Here is a 25,094-nt window from a genome sequence, read left to right as displayed (position 1 = left end):
TCAGAGCAATAGAGAACAGAAGGGGACAATCAAAGGTCATTGTGTCCCTTGTGCCAAAATAGGTATCCTGGAGCCCAGCAGATCAAGAATGACAAACAGCAGATCCACCTTATCTGTGTTACCATGGCAAAGCCTACAGAGAGCAATCCTGGACAGCAGATCCAGTCTCTTCTCACAGCTCTCCAGCACAAAACCTGGCTGCCATTTCACCCACTGGCTGACCCCACTCTTGTGGAGGGCTGAGCAGGGACCCCCATGCTCCTTCTGTGCCCCTCTCACTACCCTGGCACTCCTAGCCAATGGCTCAGGAAACTGAAGGTGCTCCAAGGAGATCAAAAACCCCTCCCCACCCTCAGAGACAGGGTCTGGCTCTCGTTCAAGGGTAAAGCCATGAGCTCCTGCAGCAGGAGACTCCTACCTGTGAGCATGGACAGAGTGGTGGTCTTCCCAGCACCGTTGTGTCCCAACAGGACAGTGATCTGCCCCTCGTACATGTTCACTGTCAAGTCCTTCACTGCCTCTTTTGTCTTGTTTCCCACTTTGAAGACCTGTGGAGATGAAGTCCATGAGTTGGTGCTGTGCTTCAGGCAAGTGCCTCAGCTCCACCCAGCAGGCAAAGCCTGGGATGCTCACGGGGTGTTACCAGGAGACAACAGGTCTAATTCAGGTTAAATTCAGACGTCAACAAGTTAAATACAGATGTCACTGCACCTCTAAGTACACAGCACTTCATCCCACCACAAAATGCAGCCAGCTCTGGGGAAGAGCCATACCCAGCCCCAGGGCAGCACAAGGACACAGAAGCTGCCTGCAGGTAACAGATTTTACAAAACCAACATTATGGTGTGTTTGTGCCCTGCTGGGCAGTCAGTACCTTGGACAGGTGCTTTATTTTGATGCCTGACACGAGGTCAGCTGGTTCCTCCTCAATGTACTGACTCTTCAGGGCTTTCTCAGGGTCCTCCTCCTCCTCTTTCTCTTTCCCCACAACAGTCCTGGGCCGCCCACACCAGTACGAGGGCTGATGGAGGAAAGGAGAGACAGAAATCAGGCACAGGCAGAGCCCATCTCTTCATCCCAGCCTTGGCCATCCTCCTCTTCCCACAGACATCTCCCAAGGATCTCCCAGACTGCTCTCCTCGGCCTGGGAATTACCAAGCAGAACATCTTCAGCAGGCAGGGCTGACACGATGGAACAGCTCCTCCTGCCCTCCCCCATCTCTCCCTTACAGCAGCTGTGCTTACACAGCAGCTCTTCCCCATCTTCATCAACATGGAAAAAATTCCACTGAGAAGTAAAATCACTCAGGCAGAACCATCCTGCCCAGGAGAGCCCATGGATGACCACCCCCTCCAAAACTCCTGAAAAACACTAAATACAGCCTGGGGTCCAGCTGCTGCAGTCACAGCCCCTTTTTTTTGACGTGGCTCTCTAGGAATGAAACTAAGTGTTTGGGACCTTAAATCCTGGTGAGAAATAACAATTCAATAACTAGCGGATGAAAATCAGCTTTTGTCAATGGCTGCATCTCTGTTTCCCCAGTCTGACTGCAAGAGGGAGTGAGATGCTGGCATGAAACCACTCTAGGATGAGGAACTTGGAAGGGAGAAGGAAAAGCCTCTCTATCAAATAACAAAGGATCCATCTCCAGTATCCAAACAGAACAGATTCTCCCTGCAGCCATGCAGCTGCAGTGCCCATGCAGCTGCAGAGGGTGATGCCAAGTGTTTGGCTTGGCAGAGCCAGGGTGGCTCAGCTGAGGGGTGACACCCAGCCCTGGCACGTGGCAGCTGGCAGTGACACACAGGTCACCCATGCCCGCCTGCATGGCAGCGCTCAGGGGTGTCAAATAGCTGCATCTGGCTCCTCCCACCTGGGCTTTCTCTCCAATGCCTTTGCTTGGGCCTGGAGGCATTTAAAAACACCCTGCATGCCAGAAGTGCTGGGAGAGAGCTCTAAAGCCAATGTGACCTTCATCCACAGTAAAAATCAACAGCTGCATCAGCCTTTAGTGAGGACATGCTGCAGCCCCTGTGATTTTGGAGGCCAGATGGTGCCACCCTGGGCCATCTGTCTGGCCTAATGCACAGCACAGAAGTGGTGACTGTCCCCAGGGATGCCCCTCCAGCCCAGGGAGGGGTGCAAGCAGTGCTCACCGTGAGGAAGAAGTACCAGGGCTGTGGCACACCGTACTCCCCAGGGAACACAGCCTCCACGTACCAGGCCACCACACCATACAGCACCGAGTCCAGGAGCAGCATCCCCAGCACCTGGGCCAAGGTGAAGTTGTCATCCACGCTGACAGGCTTCATGAGGTCCCTCCACTGGATGCCAGTCCCTGCAAGGCACATGGGACACTGCTCCCTCTGCATCCCCAGGACCATCTTCTCCAGGACTGGCAGAGAGCAGCCCCTCTGCCAGCTCACTGCTCCCTAACCAGGAGCCCCTGCACAGCTCTGTGATCTCTGCAGGTGGAGGGAAAAGAGGCACTGACCCCTTGAGGCTCCCCACCCCACCATGATCCTTCCATGGCATTCTCTGCCACTGCCTGGGAAGAAATGATCCCTTCTCCAGCATCCCCCTTCCAATCACTACAGCCACACCTAGTAAATGCATGGCTCTGCGTGGAACCAACAAATTTAAATTAAATTCTAAATTACATAAATTAATTCTTTTAAATTAAAGAAATTAAGGATATATATTGTGAAGGAGGAAATGCAATGGTTCCCATCCATCAGAACAGAATTCCTCTGGTAATTAAAGTGAGGATGGTCCTTTGCACAGCCCAGGGGCACAGGCACAAGTTCAGAGAGCCCTGGTATGGGAGCAATCAGCTCTAATAAGAAGGAAATTGCTTCTTCTCTCCAATGTCTCTCCACCAAGGCAGCGGCACCCCAGCACAAACGAGGCTGACAGGAAGGGGATGCTGCTCTCCCCAGAACAGATGGCCCTGCTCACCTTTCCCTTCAAACATGCCGATGAGCTGCGCCCCCATGGCCATGGCCACGTTGGAGATGAGGCAGGACGCCAGCTTCTGGCTGTGGGACATCAGGTCGTAGCGGGGCGAGATGAAGAAGTAGGGGATGTAGGAGAAGAAGTAGAGGAAGCCACCAGCAGCAGCTGCAACGTTTGCTGCCAGCACAGGGAAAAGCGGGAGGGAGAAGGTCAGGGTGAGGCCACCCAGCACTGCTCAGCAGCTTCCCACCCAGGGACGTTCCAGATTTGTGCACTGAGCGCCGTTATGTAGGGGCAGCACAGGGACACACACACATCCCAGCAAGGCAGGAGCCTGACCCCAACCCCAGCCCCAAGGTGGGCAGCTGCAGAAGCCTCTGCCTATCCCAGAGCAGAGTCTGGGGCCAAGCCAGCCAGATGAGGCCCTGAGACAGGAGCTGGTCATACTACCAGGGAATGGTCTGGGTTGGAAGGGGCATTAAAGACCACCTTGTCCCACCCCCTGCCATGGGAAGGGACACCTTCCACTATTCCAGGTTGCTCCAAATCCCATTCAAGTCTTGAACAGTGCCAGGGATGGGGCAGCCACAGCTGCTCTGGGCACCCTGTGCCAGGGCCTGCCCACCCTCACAGGGAACAATTCCCAGTTCCCAATATCCCATCCAGGCCCTGCCCTCTGGCAGTGGGAGCCATTCCCTGTGTCCTGTCCCTCCATCCCTTGTCCCCAGTCCCTCTCCAGCTCTCCTGGAGCCCCTTTAGGCCCTGGCAGGGGCTCTGAGGTGTCCCTGGAGCCTTCTCTTCTCCAGGTGAGCACCCCCAGCTCTGCCAGCCTGGCTCCAGAGCAGTGGGGCTCCAGCCCTTGGACCTGCTCTGGTTTGGGAAGCAACAGTACCCACATCCCTTTCCACACACTGTGCAGAAAATGCAGCCAAAAATGGGAAGAAATGCCCCCTCACAAGTCCCAGTGTCAGTAACAAAAGGAGGCAGCGCAGGGGGACTCACCTCGTGAGAAGAAGGTGCTCACCATGAAGTTGAAGGAGATGGAGGAGATGGAGAAGACGGCGAGGAAGGTGAACACCAGGGTGGGGTCACTGTTGGTGAGCACTGCTCCCTGTTCGCTCACCTGCCAAGAAAATCTTGTGAAGCCCAGAGCTGCTGGAGCCAGCTGTGGTGTCACCAGCACAGACCTGATGTTCTCCAAGTGCTGGAGATAAACCCAGGTGGGTGAGGACAGCCAGAAACTCCCAGACCACTCCAGAGGGAGGAAATGCAGGTTGCCCTCGTGTGATGCAGGATCTAAGGGGCAGGGGATACCCTGGCCAACACCCAGAGAGTCCCCTCCAGCTTCCCCTGCTGTGGGCACATGCAGAGGGGAGAGCTCAAGGAGCTGCAGAGGCTGTGGGAGCAGGGTGGCCCTGCTCTGCATGCAATGTTCCTGGAGCTCCAATCCCCACCTCCCTCTGGGGGAGTGACCCTGCCATGAATGCAGCTGTGGGGCAACACTGCTCATTTCAGTCTGGGAAACCCAAACTCCAGTCTTTGGAGGAGCCCTGGGACACCAGGACAGTCCCATGGCAGAGTGGCCCTGTCATCCCTGTGCCTTGCCAGCACAGAGTTTGTGGCCTGGGGACAGACGCTCACCTTGACACAGAAGAGCACGGTGACGAAGAACACGGACACCAGGAGGAAGAGGAAGAACATGAGGAACCAGGCACTCCAGTGCAACCAGTTGCTGAGGCCCATCATGTGCATGTACTCCTGTGGGAGGTCACAGTGTCACCCACAGCTGCACCCACACTCCCTGGGCACAGCCAGGGCAAGGCACAGGTGGCTTTCCCTCGTGGCACAAGCAAAGGTGGCAGCCCCAGGTACCAGCAGAGTGGTCCTGCACAGCCACCAGCATGGCGTGGTGTACCCCACCTCCCCAAACAAGGGCTGTCACATTGGAGGAGTTCCCAGAGAGCTGAGCTGAGCCCAAACCCAGAGCACGGTGCCACCAGGGCCACCCAGCACAGGGCAGGACAGCCAAGGCCTGGGGGAGGCCAAGCCCTGCTGTTGTAAGCACGTGGCTGAGCTCCAGCCGCCCCCACAGCACACGCACAACAGGTCTCTACATGCAAAAGGCAAAAACCTTCCTTCAAACAGGCTGAACTCTTGAATCCACAAGCTCTGGAAGCCAGGCATGTTGCCCTCTCTCCCAGCCCTGGAGAAACACCATCCCTGTGGTCCAGCACCCCGGGCTGCCCAGCCTCCTCATGGCAGCAGGATTAGCAACATTCTTCCCTGAGGCTCGCTAATCCGCTGCCATCCTCCCCTCCTGCTCGCTGGCTCTACACCCAGCACGGATTTTGTTCCTAATCTAAAGGCATCATCCATTGGGGAAAGCTGCAGAGGGAGGGGAGCACATCCCAGCTCTCACCTTCAGCTTCTTCTCCTTCTCGTGGACGACGGCGCGGACGATGTTGAGCGAGGTGTAGGTGAAGCTGAGCATGAGCAGCAGGGGCAGCTGGTTCTGGATGGCCAGGAGGAAGAGGTCGTTGACGTAGGCTGGGAAGGGGAAGCGCTGCACCACCACGGTGATGTTCTCCAGCAGGCTGGCAGAGCTGGCACCGCCGTGGTACTGCATGATGGCCCTGTCCACCGCGTGCTGCACCGCCAGGAACCCCTCCCGGAGATAACCTGCACAGCAAGAGCCACACCAGGAATAGACATGGTGCTGGAGGGACAAACAGCCCTTGTGGGAAGGGGAACAGGGACTAAAACTGGAATACAGAGGAAAAGCAATATAAGAACCACTGTCACACGAGGGGCTGGGGAAGGATTGATACCACAGCAAATTCACTGAATCACTGGTTTGGCCTGGAAGGGACCTTAAAGCTTATCTTGTTCTACATCCTGCCACGGGCAGGGTAACCTTCCACTAGACCCAACCAGGATCTTGCATAACCATCATTTAGCAGGAGCTGCCAGGAAAACTCTGTTCATGGTTGCTGTCCTGCAGGATGGCTGTGACTTTGTTATGGGGAGATTCTCTGTCACCATCAACCTCCACAAGTCACTGGGCTTGTGTTTCTCCTCTTTTTCTTTGTAAACCAGAAGAATAAGCAATACTACACAGGTGGCAGTCAGAAGTATATCCTGTGACTCACACATGTGGTGTTAATTTTTGTGCATTAGAAAACACTGCAAATGTTTCAATTTCCCAACAGCATCTCCCAAGTGGGAAGGGACCCACAAGGATCATGAGCCCAGCTCCTGTCCCTGCACCCCAACAATCCCACCCTGGGCATCCCTGGCAGCACTGTCCAAGCTCTCCTGGAGCTCTGGCAGCCTCGGGGCTGTGCCCATTCCCTGGGGAGCCTGGGCAGTGCCAGCACTCTCTGGGTGAAGAGCTTTTCCCTAATCTAAACCTCTCTTGACACAGCTTTAGATAACAAAATCAACTTAAAATCGTTTATTTTTAAGTGGAATTGCTGCCAAATGTTACCTGAACAGGAACTTAAATTCTCTTACAAAACCCCAAATGAACATTTTGAAAGTCAGTGGGCTAAAATGACCCACAGAGAGAGAAGATAACAGTGGAATTATGAGATTGGAAACTTTGTTTGATATTAACTCATGTACTGAGCAAACACTCTGCTTTATTTACACACTGTGAGCAAAACCTGTTTGCCCACTTCCTTGCCCTCACTCTCCCTGGACACTGAAATCGAATACAGAGGGAGAAATCCCACTGAGGGAAATATTTCCTTTGCCACCACAGGAGGAGTTCCCAAAAATCCAGTCCTGAGCCAGCAGCAGCTCCAACAATGTCCCTGCTGGCTCATGCTCTGCCAGTGGTTTGGCTGCCCTTAAACACCGCAAACCATAGAATTGCTCTATTTACTTTTCAAGTACTTAAGCAGTACAATAAACACAGGGCAGTTTGGATAGTGATATAAAATTTCCATTAAAAATTGAAATGGGAAAAAAATTAAATTTTAAAATGATTCATGCACATTAAAATTTACTCTTATCCAACCCTGCTCAGCAGAGGTGCCCAGAGGCCAAGCAGTGCCCATGAAGTCACACAATAAAATTTAAATAAAGGATAGCTATAATATAACAAATATAACAAAATTGTAATTATAGTCCAATTGCATCTAAGCAATGAATAATAATTCAACAAAATAAAGACATATTAATATAAAAATAATAATAAATTATTTATAATTAATATATAAATAAATATTAAGAAGCTCTACAGTAAATAATTAATATTTAAATATTAATTTAAAATTGTGACATTATTTGATGAATTGTTTATATATGCAGAAAACTGAATATAAACATCTATAGAAAAGCATAACCATTTAACTATTTATATATTCATAAAGATTTATATGTAAATTTTAACATTTTAATATATATAAATATTTAATTGCTTGTATATATAAAATAAATATATGCTTATAACAAACAAATATTTAATTGTTCGCCTTATACAGATATAAATTTCGTGTTGATATAAATAATAATTCATTATAATTAACTGAATTTAATGATTTCTTTTAAAGGCACCTATTTCTTAAAAATCTCATAGCCTGCCAGGTGCTGTAGGAAGGTGACCCCAGGTCCTGGGCCGTGCTCACCTGGCGTGCCCCCATCAGCAAACTTGGCCTCGCGGGGCCCGGGCAGCTGGAAGAGTGGGAAGAGGTAACTGGTGTGCCAGTCCCGGTCCAGGTTGGGGTTCAGCCCCGTCTGCTCGCTCCGCGGGGCGTTCCTGGGGCTGTACTTGAAGCGCAGCTCATACTCCACCTGCACGGAGGGTTGGAGGTGGGTAGGACAGGCCCGGGTGACACCCGGCTGGGGGATGCTGTCCCACCTTCCCTGGCTCACCTGGAGGGTGGCACAGACCCAGGTGACACCCGGCTGGGGGAGGCTGTCCCACCTGCCCTGGCTCACCTGGAGGGTGGCACAGACTCGGGTGACACCCGGCTGGGAGATGCTGTCCTACCATGCCCTGGCTCACCAGTGGGTGGCACAGACTCGGGTGACACCCGGCTGGGGGATGCTGTCCCACCTTCCCTGGCTCACTGGAGGGTGGCACAGACCCAGGTGACACCCGGCTGGGGGAGGCTGTCCCACCTGCCCTGGCTCACCAGTGGGTGGGACAGACCCAGGTGACACCTGGCTGGGGGATGCTGTCCCACCTGCCCTGGCTCACCTAGAGGGTGGCACAGGCCCGGGTGACACCCGGCTGGGGGATGCTGACCTACCATGCCCTAGCTCACCAGTGGGTGGCACAGACCCAGGTGACACCCAGCTGGGGGAGGCTGTCCCACCTTCCCAGGCTCACCTAGAGGGTGGCACAGGCCCAGGTGACACCCGGCTGGGAGATGCTGTCCCACCTTCCCAGGCTCACCTAGAGGGTGGCACAGACCCAGGTGACACCCGGCTGGGAGATGCTGTCCCACCTGCCCTGGCTCACCTGGAGGGTGGCACAGACCCAAGTGACACCTGGCTGGGAGATGCTGTCCTACCATGCCCTGGCTCACCTGGAGGGTGGCACAGACCCGGGTGACACCCGGCTGGGGGAGGCTGTCCCACCTGCCCTGGCTCACCTGGAGGGGCAGCGGGGCCGAGCTGTGCGGGAAGCGGTGCCGGAACACGACGGCGGCCAGGACGCTGCCCGAGCGGTTGTCCAGCCTGACGTACTCCTCGAAGTCCCGCTCCGAGGGGAAGCCCTGAGCTGTGGGGCAGAAACAGGAGATGCAGGGAAGGGCACAGCAAAGCACCATGCACTGCTGCTCAGCCAGCCCCAGGAGCATCGCTGGGCCCAGGACAGGAGGGATGTGCCCTGCCTGCTGTCAGACATGGGGGAGTTACACAGAATGCTGCCCTGTATCCTGGGCAGGCAGATATTCCTCCTCCTTGAGAGCAGGAGTCAGCTTTCCCACAGAAAATTCTAACAGCTTGGAACACCAAGTGCTAAAATTTTCTGTGCCAAAAGATTTCCAAAAATACTCTTTCACAGGGAAGTGCTGCCACCTTCTTTAACTGTTTTAGGGTGATATTTTTCAAGACGGAAACTGCAATAAAATAAGACTAAAAAGCAACCCCAAATCCTGTCATTTTACTGAAAAAAACCCAAAAACCATCCAACTGTAGCCCTGAAGTTCAGAAAAAAATGGTGTTCCAGGAGCATGAGGATTCAGAATCAGTCACAGAATGGTTTGGGCTGGAAGGGACATGAAGGACCATCCAGTTCCAGGACCCTGCCATGGGCAGGGACACCTTCCACTGGACTAGGCTGCCCAGAGAAAAGACTCACAGCAATTTCTGGGGTGGAAGGAGCAGCCCCAGCCCTGCTCACCTCTGATGTTGATGGGCAGGGCTCTCTCCACCGCCTCGGCGATGCTCCGGACGGCGCTGCTGTTGGAGGGGACATAGGCCAGCTCCCAGGGGTTGCTGGCATGCTGCGAGGAGAAGAAGCTGGGCAGCTCATCCACAGACTGGCTGGGGTAGAGGGTGGCGTTGGGGTGGCTGACGGAGTGCACGCGGTGCCGCAGCGCGATCAGGATGGCGGCGAAGAGCAGCGGCAGGCACACCTCGATCAGCGTCACCAGGATCTGCCTCTTCTGCAGCCCGGGGGAGACACAAACGTGGGGCAAGGATATAAAATACATTATGTACCTGTATATACACAGACATCTAGACAGCTACCATCAGTGTGTATCTATACACAGATAACTATAGTACACACTCTCTCTCTCTCTCTCAAGAGATAAAAATGAAGATGCAAACACAGAAGGTAGATGAGGTTCAGGGCATGAGAACACCAAGGAGCAGTAGCGTTCTTGTATTCCACAAGGTTTCACAACCTGGGTTTTTCCAGAGGCCAGGAATGACACTGCTGGTTCCCACATCCTTCAGGGCTCTCCAGCCAAGGGATCCCCGACCCTAAGCACTGCTCCAGCTCAAAGCAGCCTCCACCAGAGCCTTCCTCACCACACTGCTGGCCTGAATGACCCAGGCTTTGCTCCTTCCCTGTGTCCTGGGGCTCTGCTGTGCAGCAACACTGCTGGAACCAGTGCAACTTTTCCTGCTGGAGCTGAGTCGCTCCAGGCAGCCGGACAATGGATCTGCATCCCAGGATGGGGCCCAGCAGAGCCTCTGGCCACAGGACTACAGCATGCCAAGCACACCCATGGGCATACCCAAGCCACTCCTGCACTACACACAGTGGCTATTTTTTTCTTTTTTTTTTTTTTTTATTGAGATTCAAGCAACTGGAGAATGAACTCCAGCGCTGCACTCTGGACCGTCATGCATCAATTCCCCCAGGGCTATCTTTCCTGCACAATGACTCCTAGCCAGTGACAGCCCCCACCAACACTGGTCCATTAGCATCCAACACAGCTCAATTAGCATTTCAAACTGGTGTCCCAGGGGAACTGTGGTCATCGAGCAACCTGGTCTAGTGGGAAGTGTCCCTGCCCATAGCAGGGCAGTGGGATGGATGGTTCCTTCCAATCCAAACCATTCTGGGATTCTGTGGTTTCCTCCTGCAAACCGAGCTGCCTTCACCCCAGGCCAGGCTCAAGAGCAGCACAGCACACTCAGCCTCAGCAGTGACAGCTCAGAGATGTCCCCAGCCACAGGGGTTCATGGCTGCTCAGAGCATGTGCCTGCAGCAGCAGCATTAACCTTTTCTGAGGCCTCTGGCTAATTTGGGCTTCACAGACATGGGGATTTTCAACCCTCCCCCTTTGCCAGGCTGGAAAGAGGAGCTCCAAGAGCTTAAGTGTCACAACTTTGCTGTCTCAGCAACTGGATTTTATGCAGCAGCTAGTGGGCAGGCTCAGGTGGGCAGAGTCTCCAGTGGGGCAGGTAGGGAGCCCTGAGTGCAGCCTGGGAAGGGACACAGCCCTGCAGGAGCCAGGGTGAACAGGATCTTGGACAGCTTGTCAGGAGATGATAAGGGGACTACCATTACCTTGGCTCTCAGCACCCACTGTCAAAGCCCAAAACACCTCTTGGGGCTTCCCCTGGGAGGAAGAGCCTACTCCAGCCACAGCCAGCCCCAGCAGCACAGGCAGGAAGCAGAAGTTTCAGGCAGGCAGGGAAAAAGGAGCTTTCCCAAAGCCACGCTCATAAAAGCAAACGCTGCAGATGTCTGATGGGTTTATAATGCAGCCCTGGCAGCCCAGCTGCCTCCCACTGATTTACTATGGCACTAAACCTCTCCCTGTCTCCTGGGCTGCCTTCAGAACAGCTCTGCCTCCCTGAACTTGCAGGCTCACACACATTCACCAGCTCTGCAGCAGAAGTCATTCAAGTCTCTATTCCAGAGGTGCCAGGGATACTCATCCATAATCACCACAAGCAGCTCTGGAGAGCCACTGTCCTCTCAGCAGGCTGGGGGTGACTTGGGAGCTCTGTTTCTTTATCAGGAACAGGACTTTTAGCTGTACCCTGGCACAGCAGACCTGAGTCAGCTTGTGGCCTTGGAAAACACGCTGAGATGTATCCCCACCCTGGAGCACACCCAGAAAACAACAATTTTCCCCTGCAGAGGGGATGGGGGATGCTCCTGGCTGCAAATCAGCCCTGCTGCCAGTCCCTTTTGTCCCCTCCAAGGCCAGTTCCCTGTTCTGTGCTGCCAGAAGGCTGGGGGCAGCCAGCACTTCCCTCTTCCTTTGGGTTATTTTTACAGCAACGCTGTGCCGAGCTGCAGACGGGTAACTGAAAGGGTAAAGCCAGGCTGCAGCCATCCCTGCTCCCTCCTCTTCCCCACACTCTGCCAGGGCTGGCTCTGGGTCCCAGTGGAGCCACAGAATCCACCCAGGAACACCTAAAGGGGCTGTGGCCTGGGCCAGCACCAGGCAGGACCCCCCAAATCCCTCAGTTCCACCCAGATGCCATGGTGGGAGGTGGGCTGGCAGGGGGAGCCAGTGGTTTAATATTTTTAAGACCCCTAAAAGCTGTTCCTGAGAATGGCAGAAAGCAATGGAGAAGAAGAACCCTAGGGCTCCAGTGGGTTGTGGAGGCACCAGGACTTCCAGAGGAGGTTGTGCAATGAGACAGCTCAGAAAACCCCACTGTCACAGGATGGGCATGGGTTACCCGGTCCCAGGAGAAGGGAGGGCAGGCTGGGGAGCCAGGGACAAGGAAACTGAGGACAGAGCACAGCCCCTAAGGTCACACAGCCCAGCACAAAAGACACCACGTGCACAAACAACCCAGTTCTCCTCCTAGAGATGCCCTGTGTCCACAGGGGAGGTTTCCTGACGAAGCCAGAGGCTGGGCAAGCTCTGATGTGCCCCCACTTAGCGGTGCCAGAAGCAGCCCCCGGGTGCAGTGCCAGCCTACCTGCAGGATGTAGTTCTTCCAGAGCAGCAGCCTGAACTGCCTGAGCAGAACCATCCTCCCATCAGAAGGGGCCCAGCGCAGGACCCTGGAGGAGAGAGGAGAGAGCTGTGAGTGCCAGCTGCTGGTGGAGCTGGGCACAGGAGGGCAGCATCCCACACCCCACACAGCCCAGGGCAGCTCTCTGCTCCCAGCCTGGAGCAGACAGCTTCACCCCAAAAGTAACCATTGTGCTCCCTCTCCTAAGAGTAAGTGCCCCCGGTTTCTGGCATGGCTGCTCCCAGAGATGGAAGCTGCTGTTTCAGTACCCAGCCCTGGGTCCTTCCCAGCAGCTTTCCTCAAACTGCAGGAGCCCAGGGTTACAGAACCACAAACACCGGCCCCGGGAAGGCTGTCAAACTCTTGGCAGCCTATTATTTTGGGATGGGTGGAGATTGCAGGCTGTGCCTCCACCCCCTGCCGTGTGAAGAGTTGGTTCTGCAACTGAAGAGTTGGTTCTGCAACACCGGGTGCTTTCCCAGCAGAAACTCTGCTGGGAGAGGCAAGGATGAGAAAAGGGCAAGCGAAGCACAGGGGAAGGTCGGTGCTCGAGAATGATCCCCCGCTGCCTCCTCCCCCTCTCGGGAAGCATCCGCCGTCCCTTCAAGTTGTTTGTGTCTCCATTTGCAGTGGCATTTCCTGACGGAGCACTGCTATCCCACCAGGACACTGGCTGGGATTTTGGGCTTGCAGAGCAGCACGGAGGAGGAAGGGGCAGCCCTGGCACCAGCAGAGGCTCCTGCCCGCACTGCCGGACTCGGGGCAGCCCCCATGGAGCAGTGCCAGCCTCTGAGCACGGCAAACCCTGACAGGATCACAGTGGGCAGCTGTGGGGTCAGCTCTGAGCTGCTGCTCCAAAGCCTGGCAGCACTGAAGGTGCCACAGGGACACAGGGGGGCACAGAACCCACGAGCAGTGCCCTGGCAGGCGCTCCACAGCACGTTGAGCAGGGGTTTCAGGGTGCCCCAGTGAGAGGAGGGAGGTTGCTGACCCACCCTGCCAACCTCGGCTCCCCGGTTGGTGAGCACACACAGCGAGCACAGCTCCGGTGGCAACAGAGCTGCAGCAACCTGAGACACACAGGGCACAGCAACAACACCCCCCTGCCCCACCTGCCCTCTGCCCCCAGCTCCTTCAGCTCTCCAGGAGCCTTCTCCTGCCTTGGCACACACCTTCCAGCCCCAACCCTAAACCCAGCAGCCTTCTCCAGCCTTGGCACACACCTTCCAGCACCAATTCTGAACCAGGAGCCTTCTCCTGCCCTGGCACACACCTTCCAGCCCCAACCCTGAACCAGAGCCTTCTCCTGCCCTGGCACACACCTTCCAGCCCCAATCCTGAACCAGAGCCTTCTCCTGTTTGGCACACACCTTCCAGCCCCAAGCCTGAACCCAGGAGCCTTCTCCTGCCCTGGCACACACCTCCCCAGGCTCAACCCTAAACCAGGGGCCTTCTCCTGGTTTTGCCAGCACCTTCTCAGGCCCAAAGCTAAACTCAGATGTGTTCTCAGAGCACAAAAAATCCACCAGTTCTTTGCCACTCCATGCACAGAAGACAGATTCCCACAACAGCAGGGACATCTGTGTTCAAGGATCTTTCTCTAGGCAGGAAAAAGCAGAAATCTTATGCTACAGCCCCAAAAAGTCCACCAGAATCCCACCCAGAGCAAGCAGGAAAGGAATAGCAATGGGGACTCGGTAAAGGCACCTTCAGGTGCCTCCCGAAGTGCCTTGTCTCCAGCTGGCCTCTGGTCCACGTGTGGCCAGGCAGAACATCCATGCTGTGCCCCAGGATCCCTTAGCAGGTCCCCAGAGCAGCACCTGAAGTGCCCCAAATAAGCCCCCCCAGCCCCAAGCAGAAACCTTTGTTCTGCACCCTCCTGAAGGAATCCAGAGCAAACCAAGGGAATCCAAGCTGTGGCTCACTTTAAAGGACGAATGCTGCAGGTGAGGCAGGAGCAGCTGCTGATCCCAAACCCTGCTGGCCCCGCCGCACCCTCCAACTCAAGCTGCCCCCCCGGTCACCCCACGGGCCTTACAGCTGCTGCTGGGAAAATGTCAAGCAGCTCTTGGGTAACACAAACACTATACAGAGACTGAAAACTGCATTATTGCCAATAAATATTTTCCAAGCTTTTAAGTGTTCCAAGAAAACTCGTTCTGGACCTTTCGCTTGCTGGAGATGAGAGGAGGAAGAAGCAAAGTTACAAAAGTTCTTGCTGAATTTGACAGCAAAGATGGTTTTCCAGGCTCTAGTACCCAAAGCACAAATTTTTTTTTGCAACCCAAGAGAGAAAACCTGTTAACCTGTTTTGGGAGGTGCTGCCTGGATCAGGCCTGAGATGTCCATGATCAGAGGACAGAACAGGGCCTGGGTCCATGTCTGGGCCCATCTTCGGCAGTAAGGGAGGGCTGAGTGCCACAGGTGGATGATGATCTCAGAGGCAACAAGGTGCCTTGCTGGGCAGCACATTGGGCTGTGCCAGCCAGAGATGCTCCCACCTGACCTCAAGCACCACAAGATAAGACTGAATTTCCCACCAAAAGGCAGGGCCAAAGATCTGGAGGAGAGAGAGGCGACCACCACCAGCTTCAGGGAGAGTAACCCAGTTCCTCTCCCTGCTGAGGAGCTCCTCCCTCCCTCCTCCCTGGAGGAAGGGTCTCCTGAATACATGAGTGTGGACACACCCTCACCATCCTCAGGGAGGTCAGTGAGGAAGGAGACACTCCTGCCTGCCCACAGCCTACATGAGTGGATAGGAGACTGCTCCTCACCACCTGGTCCCCACCAGCCCCTGCCGCAGTACCAGGCTGTGCCATAACGTGGTGGCACCAGCTGCCAGCCTGGACCAGAGCCGTTGTGCCAGTGGATTTAGATGAGGACAGGCTGAGCACTGGCAGGGATCGAGGCCACAGCATCCCACCTCCTGACCCACTTCCAGCGCCTCGCTGCTGGGAGGTGGCTGTGCCCGGCCACCGCCTCAGCGGAAAGGGCCGAGCAAAGGCCACGTGCTCCCGGGAGCCTGCAGTTATTTTAGAGCACACACCGCAGTTCTGCTCTTCTGATGTCCCGTTCCCATAGAAACCAGCCCTGCAAATGGCAGACGTTGCCTTTTTTAATATAAACCCGGTGTTTCTTCCTGCTGGTTGACAGAGACACCGTGTCACCCCTACAAGATGAGCTGCCAGGTGCCCACACCTCCACAGCTGTGCCCGGGGTGGTGGCATCACACACCTGGCGAGGGCTGTCAGTCCCTGGGTACTTTCCACACTGTCACTGGAGCAGGAAACTCCTCTCTGCTCCCCACAGCGTCTGTGCTGGAAATTATTCAGCCATAGCAGGGCAAGGACTTTTTATGGCCACTGTTTACAGGAAGAGTGAGTGATTTCCGAGGCGGGTGCATCTAGAAAGTCCCAGGTCCTGCAAAGAGCAACCAGGGCCAGCAGCCACCAGACCAGCCATGAGTGTTCAGTAACACACAGCTCTCACTGCTGGGCTGTTTACACCTTCTCAGTGTTCACAGAGATCTGGGAGTCACAGCAGAGCGAGACCATAAAAGCCTCACCTTGGTTGTGCAAACAGTAATAAAACTTTCTAAGTGGCTCTGTAAGGCTGGTGGGGTGGTGGGTGCAGCAGGGACCAGTGACCTCACAGCCCTCGACAAACCCAACACCAAGTGTCCGACAGAGACGTGAGTCTGGGTTTGACCCAGACAGGAACTTCAGGCCGTGAAATAAAAAAGAAAGCTGGGGCTAGATCCTGTTTGCAGAATGTGGGATTGGATTGTGCCCAGCTGCTGCCCTGCAATGGGTCGGTGGGCATAGGGAGCCTGATGGGCTCTATGGTTGCATCTGCTTTTGTGCTGGGGCAGCAGCAGGAGAGAGAGGACAAAACTGCTGCAAGAGCTCGTCATACCCTTTGCCTTAAACACTACATCACTGGTTTGCCCAGTGAGTTTGCAGTTGCTCATAAAAAGACAAACTCTGCAAACTCACTGGTGTTATGAATTTAGCAAGAACAAGGGGCTGGAGTCCAACACACAGGTTTCTCATGGACCCTGGTACAGCCCTGCAGTTCTCAGTGGCTGGGCAGGACAGGCCACCTGGGCAGCTGTGAGCAGAGGATGGGGAGATCCCTTCTGCTTCTACTTGGTTATGAACATTTCCAGGGATGGGGACTCCACCACACTCCTGGGCAGCCTGTTCCAGTGCCTGACCACCCTTTCCGTGAAGAAATTTTCCCAATATCCAACCTAAACTTGCCGTGGCACAACCTGAAGCTGTTTTCTCTTGTTCCATCACTTGTTCCCATGCAGCAGAGTCCGATCCCCACCTGGCTGCGCCCTCCCATCAGGGAGTTGTGGACTGAGAAGGTCTCTCCTGGACCTCCTTTTCTTCAGGCTGAGCCCCCCCAGCTGCTCCTCATTAGACCTGTGCTCCAGACCCTTCCCCAGATCCGTTCCCTTCCCCCGACACGCTCCAGCCCATCAAAGTCTGCCTTGGCACGAGAGACTCTCTCATACCGAGCCAGGGCCCGGGGCGCAGAGTGGGCAGTGCCCACCCGGTGCCCGCAGCGCCGTGTCCGTTCCCGGCAGGGAGGGGCGGCCCGAGCTCCCCCGGGATGCCGGCGGGTCCGAGCCAGGCGCATCCCCCGAGCGCGGCCGAGCATCCCCGCGCGGCGCCGCCTCCATCCGCCGCAGCCCACGGGGGACGCGACCCTTGCGGGCCCGCGCAGGAGCCACCGCCGGCATGGAGCCCGAGCCGCCCCGGAGCGCGGAGGCGGCAGCGGGAGGAGCCGGCCGAGGGCCCCGGAGCTGCCGCAGCTCCGGGCGGGGCCGCCGAGCGGACAAGAGGCCGCGGCCCCACGCATCTCCCGTCCGGCCCGACCCCCCCGCTACTGCCACCATCACCCCCCGATGCTCATCGCCCCCCGGAGCCCACCACCCCTCGTGCCGGTGCTGGTTCCGGCACCCATCGCCCCCCCGCTCACTCACCGGGCCGGGCAGCTCCGGCTGCGGCTCCGGCTCCGTGCGGCCCCACCCGCGCCCGCCGCGGGACCGCGGCACCGCGCACGCGCCGGGGGCGGGACCCGAGCGGGGCGGGACCGTGGGAGGGTCCGGAAAAGAGAGTGTGTGTGTGTGTGTGTGTGTGTGTGTGTGTGTGTGTGTGTGTGTGTGTGTGTGTGTGTGTGTGTGTGTGTGTGTGTGTGTGTGTCACACACACGTCTTAGTGCACACATGTGTGCCACTGTTTACTGTTTGCGGTATTTATGTGTCTGCCCGTGTGTCCGTGCCCGTGTGTGTCATCATGTGTGTGCATGGCACGCGTGTAGTACTCTGAAGGTATCTGTGAGGTGTGTGTGTGTACACATCCTTCTGGGTGTGAACTCTCAGTGTGTGCCCGCACCCCGCTGGGCAGTACATGCACCAGTGTGTGTGTGTGGGCAGGGCATTGTGCACCTGTGTGTGCCCCAGGCATTGCCCGTGTGCCAGCTGGCTGTGGCTGTGTGTGCACCCATGCCAGTGTGAGTGCACACCTGGGCATTACACAGCTGTGTGCACGTGCAGTGGGCACTGCACGTGTGCCAGGTGTGGGACGCAACACAAATTCACATGTGCCCACTTAGACACCCGAGTGTGTGCAAGCGGCCGTGTGTGCAGGGCTGTGTCTGTGTAGAGGCTGTGTATGTGTAGGGCTCTGTGTGTGTGTGTGTGTGTGTGTGTGTGTGTGTGTGTGTGTGTGTGTGTGTAGGGGCTGTGTGTGTGCAGCGGCCCGCACGTGTCCGTGACAGGAGCTCTCACACTGTGGGGGGCAGTGGCTGTGAGCAGCCGTGGTGGTTCCGGGTGCGGGGTCAGTCCACCCCTGCATGGGCATGGTCAGTCTGCCGTGTCCGTCTGTCCGCCCACGCCGCTCCCGAGCAGCAGCGCTCCACACGGGCCCTGCCCTGGTGCCCCGGTTTGTGGAAGCAGGTGCCAGCTCCGTGCGTGGGAATGCGGAGCCACTCCAGGGGGCAGGTGGAGCGCTCCCGATAAGGATCAAAGTGCCGGTGCTGGAGTGGGCTCACAGTGAATGTGCTGCCCTGCCCGTCCTGCCCGCTGCCTGCCAAGCTGGCAGGAGAAGGTGCTGCTGGTGCTGAGAGCGCCAAAGTGGGGAAAGTTTGCACAGTGCGGGCAGAGGGAGGAGGAAGAGAAGGGTGGGGAAAGGGGACTGCGGTGAGGACAAGGACAGCCGTGGCTTGAGGCAACTCTACTGAACAAGGGACATGGGGGACCTTGGGTGCTGTTACTGCTGGGGGATTAGGGGGTGCCCCAGTGAACACAGCCCACCCCAGGCTATGACAGGCAGGAAGCAAAGCAGCCCCCAGCCACTGCCTTTTTCCACATGACAAAGAGAAGAAATTCAGACATCAGAACAGGCTGCCGAAAGAAGTGTGGAGTCCCTGGAAGTGTTCAAAAATCATGTGGATGTGGCACTTGGGGACATGTTTTAGTGGTGGCCTTGGCAGTGCTGGAGAAAGAGGTGGACTTGAGCTTAGAGAGCTTTTTCAACCTAAATGATTCTGTAATTCTATGATTCTATATTTTTTGGGGGGAGCTCCATGTAGCTGAATGCCACAGTGATGGCTTTGAGTACAACTGCTTTGGAAACCTGTGTTCCTCTCTGATCTTGGGGATTTGTAGCCACTTTCTGGACCCTGGTTAGCCCTTGGGAGAGGAGGAAATGAACTGAGAACCAGGGCAAGGGTGAAGGTGCAATGGGAACAGGAATCAGCAGCATTGGTGTTAAGATGAGGCCAGAGAGTGGCACTTGTGACTGCACTGCCAGGGCCCCCTGAGCTGGGAGACCCCACTCCATCTTGGTGCCTTTGATCCTGGCCATGGCCAAAGCTGAATTTTGGCTCCCCAGGGCACCTGGAGCATGTCACAGCTGTGGGTCTGGCCGCAGATGGGGTGCTTGCAGTTGAAGTTCTGACTGTCTGGCCTGTGCCCTGGGAGAGACCTGGAGCCAGTGCCCATCTTCAGAGCTGCAGCTGGGAGCCCTGTTCCTGCCCTCCCCCAGCTGGTTCCACAGACACCAGAGGAACTGAAGCTGTCTCCATGGGTGACTGAGCAGCCACCAGACCACAGCAAATCTTCCCTGCTCACACTCACGTCCTCAGCAGCACACAGCAAAGCTCATTACAGTGCTCAGAGGTGGAAGGAGCTGCCAGGCTCAGAGCTGTTACCCCTCAGCAGAGCCACACGAGTGTTTTGAGATGATGCAGGCTGGCCAGGCGTGGGGATGGCACGTGCCTTCCCTCCAGGCATGGCCTGGCCGAGGGCTCGTCCTCTCCCTGTTTGCTTCCCCCCATCATGTGTCACCCTTGTGCACGGCATCCTGCTGTGGCCGCCTTGGTAATGGTGTGGTCTTGCCCAGCATCTTTGTCATCACGGGGCCACTGGCCCTGTCTCAGGTGAGGCCAGCAGCCAGCTGAGTAGTCACAGGTAACTGTGGGCCTGGAGAGGATCTGGGACAGTCACTGCCTGCGGTGACATGCCGGAGCCTCACGCCAGCCCGGGCTGAGCCACCTGTCCACACCCCTGCTCAAGCCTGGGTTTGATCCTCCCCAATTACAGCTGCCTCAGTTCTCCCCGTGACCTTCCCTGTTGCCTCATGCAGTGCCTCTCACTGCCTGCCTTTGAAGGAAGCTGAGCCATTAGATCAAAACAAAAATCTTGCCAAAGAAAGTATTTACAGGCTCCTCATGGCGCCTAGAACAGAAGACAGGAGATGTTGCAATTAGGTGTAGTGGCATTGCAGTGACTCAGCTCACACCCAAGGCTGGGAGTGTGCAGGAGACTCAGCAGGAACATGGGAGAAACCCAGAAAAAGGCAGGATCAGGCAGAGAGGAGGCAGCAGGGACAGCAGGGATTAGGCAGTGGGGAAGCACTTGCCTGGGGATGTCCCTGTCTGACCTCTCACATGAACCCCTGGAAGGAAGAACCAGCCCCTGTGCCAAACTTGTCAGCCCTGCTCCTGCTGCTGGCACCTGTGTCCCTGAGATCATGGCTCAAGCTGTTCTCCACCACCTTTCCTTGCTGGCTGTTATCACCCCCATCTCCCATGGTGTTACTCCCAAGGGGCAGCCACAGTGCTGTCCTGTCAGCAGCAGTGGGGACATCCATCCTGCTGTTTCAGACCAGCTGGGTTCAGAAAACCCCAGCCCTGCTGACCCCACACATGGTTTCAGGGTTTAGTCTGTGTTAAAGGTGCTGGCTGGCTCATGAAACCATCTTATCTCTGTCCATCAAGGACATCAAGGACCTTCCCTTCCCCGTCCAAACAACTCACAAAATGCAGGACAGGTTGGGGGGAGGATGTGTGCCAGTGAGTCCCCAGGGCAGCCATGCCAGGGTGGGCCTGGCACAGGGTGCTCTGGCCCCTCATCTCTCAGCCAGTAGCCAAATGAGATGTTGGGAAGAAGAACTTGGTTAAGTAATTCCTCTTTCAGTTTCTCTGCTGTCCCCATGACCCCACCACCCTGGGCAGTATCCAGGCAAGAGATTCACTACCACTGTCCTTGTGTGACCCCATCTGCACTGCTCCTTGCTCTCCATCCCAGCCTCCTGCTGCTCCCTGTGAGGGAGGAAGGAGTGTGAGCAGGACACACACCCCATGATGCCCAGTGGCACCTTCCTCCAGAGCAGCTGGTGCCTCAGGGACATGCAAGGGCTTCCCTGGACACATCCCAGGAGTTGTGGTGCAGGGACACACACACTGACTTCTGTTGAGAGCATTTTCCATCTTGTCCTCATTTCTTCCCATCCTTAACTTTGCTGTACTGCTGCATGGTGCAGCCCTGAGACTGGAGTGCCATTGCCCAGGAGTAAAATGCCAGGATGGTGGTTCCAGTTCAAGAGGGTGAGCGGATCCAACACCTTCTCTTGGTCCTCCCACACTTGCCAAGGACAAGATGTCTTGGGCTTCTTTTCCCCAGGGTGGGGCCCCCATTCCCTTTCACCCCAAGGCATGCCAGCTTGCAGCCCCCCAGTCTTGGCTGCCAGGTTGGAGTCTCTTGGTGTATCGCTTTGTCCTTTAAGTGCTGAGAAGATGCACAGTGAAACAGACTGCCCTTGGAGTGCTCAGAAACAGGAAAATTTCCATGGGCTGGGAAGGATGACACAGGAGGAAGCTTTCCAGAATACCTGCTGCTTTTCCCAATCTCTCTTCTCCTCAAGTGTGATTTCCCTGGGAGCTGGCACACTCTCTACCCACATCAGCCTCCAGCAGTGTCCCCAGGGTGTCCCTATGTCCCTGCTTGGGGTTACAGAGCTCCAGGCCCTTGACAGACCCTGGAGCACCACCAGCACAGAGGAGACATGGCTGGGAATTTCAGCACCCATTTCTCCTCTGTGCCTGGATGAGCCTCCCACTGTGGTGGGAGCTGGAGAGGCAGCATGGCCTGGACACACAGGCAGGCCCTGCCTGCACTGCCCAAAGGCAGCCTGCTTGTCCCTGCAGCCCAGAGAGGCAGCTGGTGTCCCCAGGGCCACTTCCCACGGCTGTGCCAACAGCCAAGACCTCTCAAAGCTGCTGGATTGGACCTGGCAATTTGGAGCTGAAAGGGTTCCAAGGCCTCTCCCAGCACTCCAGCATGGCTTCTCAAGAGGCACCACTTTAGGATCCAAGAGGTGTGTAAATGAAAAGGAACAGCCTCGTTTCATTAAGAGGTTGAAGAACTGGCAGCTTTGGGCATTCTGTCAAGCTCAAAGATCTCTGCCAGCACCTAAATCCGATAAGTCATGTGTTTGGGCTGCTGGCAGCGTGCTGGGAAGCCAAGGGTGAGATAAGGGAGACATAACTGAGCTGGCACCAAGGAAACTCCTGCAGGGGGGAGACAGGGATCTTTCTGTTGCCACCCCAGCTGTCTGCACTTTCCCAGAGGGCACAGCAGCAGACTTGCAGTTGCACTCAATGATCCTTGTGGGTCCCTTTCTACTCAGGATATTCTGTGACTCTGTCAGACCATCCTCAACACACAAAGGCCACAGGAAGACAGGTCTTCTCCTGAAAATTTATGTTTTTCCCTCTTCTGAGAGCAAGGGAGAGTTAAAAGTTCACCTAACCCACTGCTTTCGAGGAAGCTGGAACAGGGCAGGCACTGCTGTAGGTTGCTGTATATGGGGCTGGAATTTCAGCTTACAGATAAACCAGAGAAACTTGGGGGATAGAAGGAGCATCTCCATGAGAGATGAGCTCTGGCTAAAGGAGAACAAAAGTGGGGTGCAAATCCTTGAAATGAAACCCTGGGAGGGGTTTTAAATGTTAGCTAATGGGTGAGATGGGTGGGCAGTGCAACAGGGAATCATCCAGAGGTAAACCCTTCCCCGTGAGGGTGGTGAGGCCCTGGCAGCTCACCTGAGGATCTGAGAGCTGAAAGGTTCAAAGAACCAAAGCCTGACCTCGAGATCTGCTCTGTCCTGCTCTCCAGAGGCTCTCCAGGAGCCAGAGCCCTCTGCAGCCCAAAATCCAGACTGGTTTTCAATGCCCCAGGTAGGAAAGAGGGAGCAAATTCCTGCTGATACCAGGCAAAAGGTGCAATGCTGCAGACACAATCCCCTATGGAGTGACTGCAGGCACCCAGATTGCCCTGCTGATGTAAATTGCCAGTTATGAAATGGAGAAATTTGTTAATTTTTTCCCTTTTCATCTATTTATTATGGGGTTCTTTTTATTGTTAATTATTACTTTCAGTGCAGCACTAAGTAGGATGGAGGATTCTCTTCTCTGATGCTGGCTTGGTGGCTCTTGAAATAAATCTCAAAGAATTGCCTTTTCCCACTATTTTCTGTCTGCCTTTCCCCATCACTCTGTTTTCTCAGTTTTTCTTGTGTTTTTGGGGTCTGACTTTTTAAAGCACCCTGTATTTCTGTTTACTGCATGGATTCTTCTCTCCCCAAATTGAATGTATTCAGGTCGTGATCACTGTTCCCTAGGCAACCACCAATGAAATTATAGAATGATCAAGAATTAATAGCTTAAGTTTAAAAAATTAAAATGGTAATTGGAAGACTTCATAAATCTGCTGAACGAAGGCATTCCCACCTGAGCCACTGGTTACTATGGAGGGTCTGGGGACAATGATCTTGGTTCAGGAATTAGGGAAAACAAAACACCACCCACCAGCCTGTAAAGGTAAATTCAAACAAATCTGATAAAGGGCTGCTTCTTTTCTGTCAAAATTCTGAGGGGATGCTTTGGTTAACAAAGGAATTGAGGCTGTACCTGTATAGGATGTAGGAAGAGCTGGAACTGAAGTGGTTTTGCAGGGGGCTGGCAGTGGAGATGAGGCAATTCAATGTTCTGCTGCTGCCCTCAATGCCAGGGGAAACAGCAGAGTGATTGTGGAGTGCAGTGCCCTGATGGCCATGGTGGCAGGGATGGAAGAAATCCTCCAGCCTGCCCTGTGACTCCTGACAGTGTCCAGGCTCTTCAAAAAACTCCCAGAACCAGCTGCAGAAACCGATTCAAACACATGCCAAGCTTCCCAGAGTCATTGGCAGAGTTCAGGCTTTGCTGGGACCTTTTGTGTGCTTAGTGAATATTAGGAACACACCCTGGCGTTTGGAGCAATTGGGAAGGGGTGACCAGCCCGTGGCAGAATGAGCTCTGTGCAGGACACCCTACCTGGAGATGCTTCTTCCAAGCCCTGCACACAGCCCCATGGTGGGCTCAGTCAGAGGGTTCATACCCTGGGGGTTTTTTCATGCTGCCTTGCACCACTGCTCCACCTTCCACCATCAGCACATGGAGCTCACTCCTGCTTCACACGAAGCTTTTGTGGGAGCAGCTGCTCCACTCAGCTCCTCATGCAATGAGCAGTCGCCTTCCAGGTCCAATTTGCTCCTGCTTGCACCCAGTGGCTGGTGTTCCATGGCTCTGAAAAACACCTTAACATGTGAGATGTTCTGTGGGACAAGAACCAGGTCCCCACCGCCCTCACCCACCTCTGCTTCCCCTTTGCTGCGGGGGCTCAGGGGGGCAGGCACCTTCTCCAGGCAAACCCCGGCCTCAGCCCACCTGATGGGAAAGGTTTAAGCGCACCTACACCTCTTTTATGGAAACGGTGCCTGCTTGAGGTGTAGGATTTATACAGGGGATGGGATACACAGATGCATATGCTGTGCCACACACTAACTCCTGCACTTGTTAACCTGTGAGTGCCTGTTCCGCAGTCTCAGGGTCCTTTCTGAGTAGTTCTCTGGTCTCTTTTATAAAGTAATGTGAAAAAACTCGGCCCCAGAAGGCAGCGCTGGGAGCATGGCCTGAACGGATCCCGGGGCTCTTGCCGGCCCACACTGGGGTGGCCTGACCACCCGTGTCCCTGCCCGGCCAGTCCACGGGAGCCCACGGGACCGTCGTGAGTCTTGGTGCCCCCTCACATCCCCAGTGCCCCCTCACATCGCCGGTGTTCCCTCACATCCCCAGTGCCCCCTCACATTCCTGGTCTTCCCTCACATCCTCAGTGTTCCCTCACATCCCCGGTGCTCCCGCACATCGCCTGTATTCCCTCACAAGCGCGGTGTTCCCTCAGAAGCCCGCATGCCCCTCAGATCCCTGGTGTTCCCTCACGACCCCCGTATCCCCTCAGATCCCGACGTCCCCTCAGGCCCCTATCCTCCATCTCAGCCCCGCTGTCCCGCCAGGCCGAGGCGCGGCCCAGGGGGCGCCTGCGCCGTGGCCGTGGCGGGGCGGCGGGCGGGCCCGG

General features: G+C 55.5%; 1 protein-coding gene across 1 annotated transcript in view; it reads right to left on the bottom strand.

Annotated features, from left to right (window-relative positions):
- The window catches only part of ABCA3 (ATP binding cassette subfamily A member 3), a 31,752-nt gene extending 14,344 nt beyond the window's left edge, over positions 1-17,408 (bottom strand). Inside the window, exons 1-12 of the mRNA XM_064725434.1 lie at positions 17,340-17,408; positions 12,311-12,395; positions 9,312-9,576; positions 8,560-8,687; positions 7,588-7,753; positions 5,376-5,635; positions 4,598-4,714; positions 3,959-4,079; positions 2,960-3,133; positions 2,158-2,339; positions 875-1,021; positions 419-548 (exon numbers count right to left, since the gene is read on the bottom strand). Coding sequence (XP_064581504.1) covers positions 419-548; positions 875-1,021; positions 2,158-2,339; positions 2,960-3,133; positions 3,959-4,079; positions 4,598-4,714; positions 5,376-5,635; positions 7,588-7,753; positions 8,560-8,687; positions 9,312-9,576; positions 12,311-12,364 — 1,744 coding nt within the window. The 5' untranslated portion in view covers positions 12,365-12,395; positions 17,340-17,408. The remainder of the gene's footprint in view (positions 1-418; positions 549-874; positions 1,022-2,157; positions 2,340-2,959; positions 3,134-3,958; positions 4,080-4,597; positions 4,715-5,375; positions 5,636-7,587; positions 7,754-8,559; positions 8,688-9,311; positions 9,577-12,310; positions 12,396-17,339) is intronic.
- Positions 17,409-25,094: the final 7,686 nt, after the last annotated feature.

Source organism: Zonotrichia leucophrys, chromosome 14, assembly GCF_028769735.1.
Source record: "Zonotrichia leucophrys gambelii isolate GWCS_2022_RI chromosome 14, RI_Zleu_2.0, whole genome shotgun sequence".
NCBI classification, from domain to species: domain Eukaryota; kingdom Metazoa; phylum Chordata; class Aves; order Passeriformes; family Passerellidae; genus Zonotrichia; species Zonotrichia leucophrys.
The sequence above is the reverse complement of the archived record's forward strand: the minus strand, read 5'-3'. Positions and strand labels throughout refer to the sequence as shown.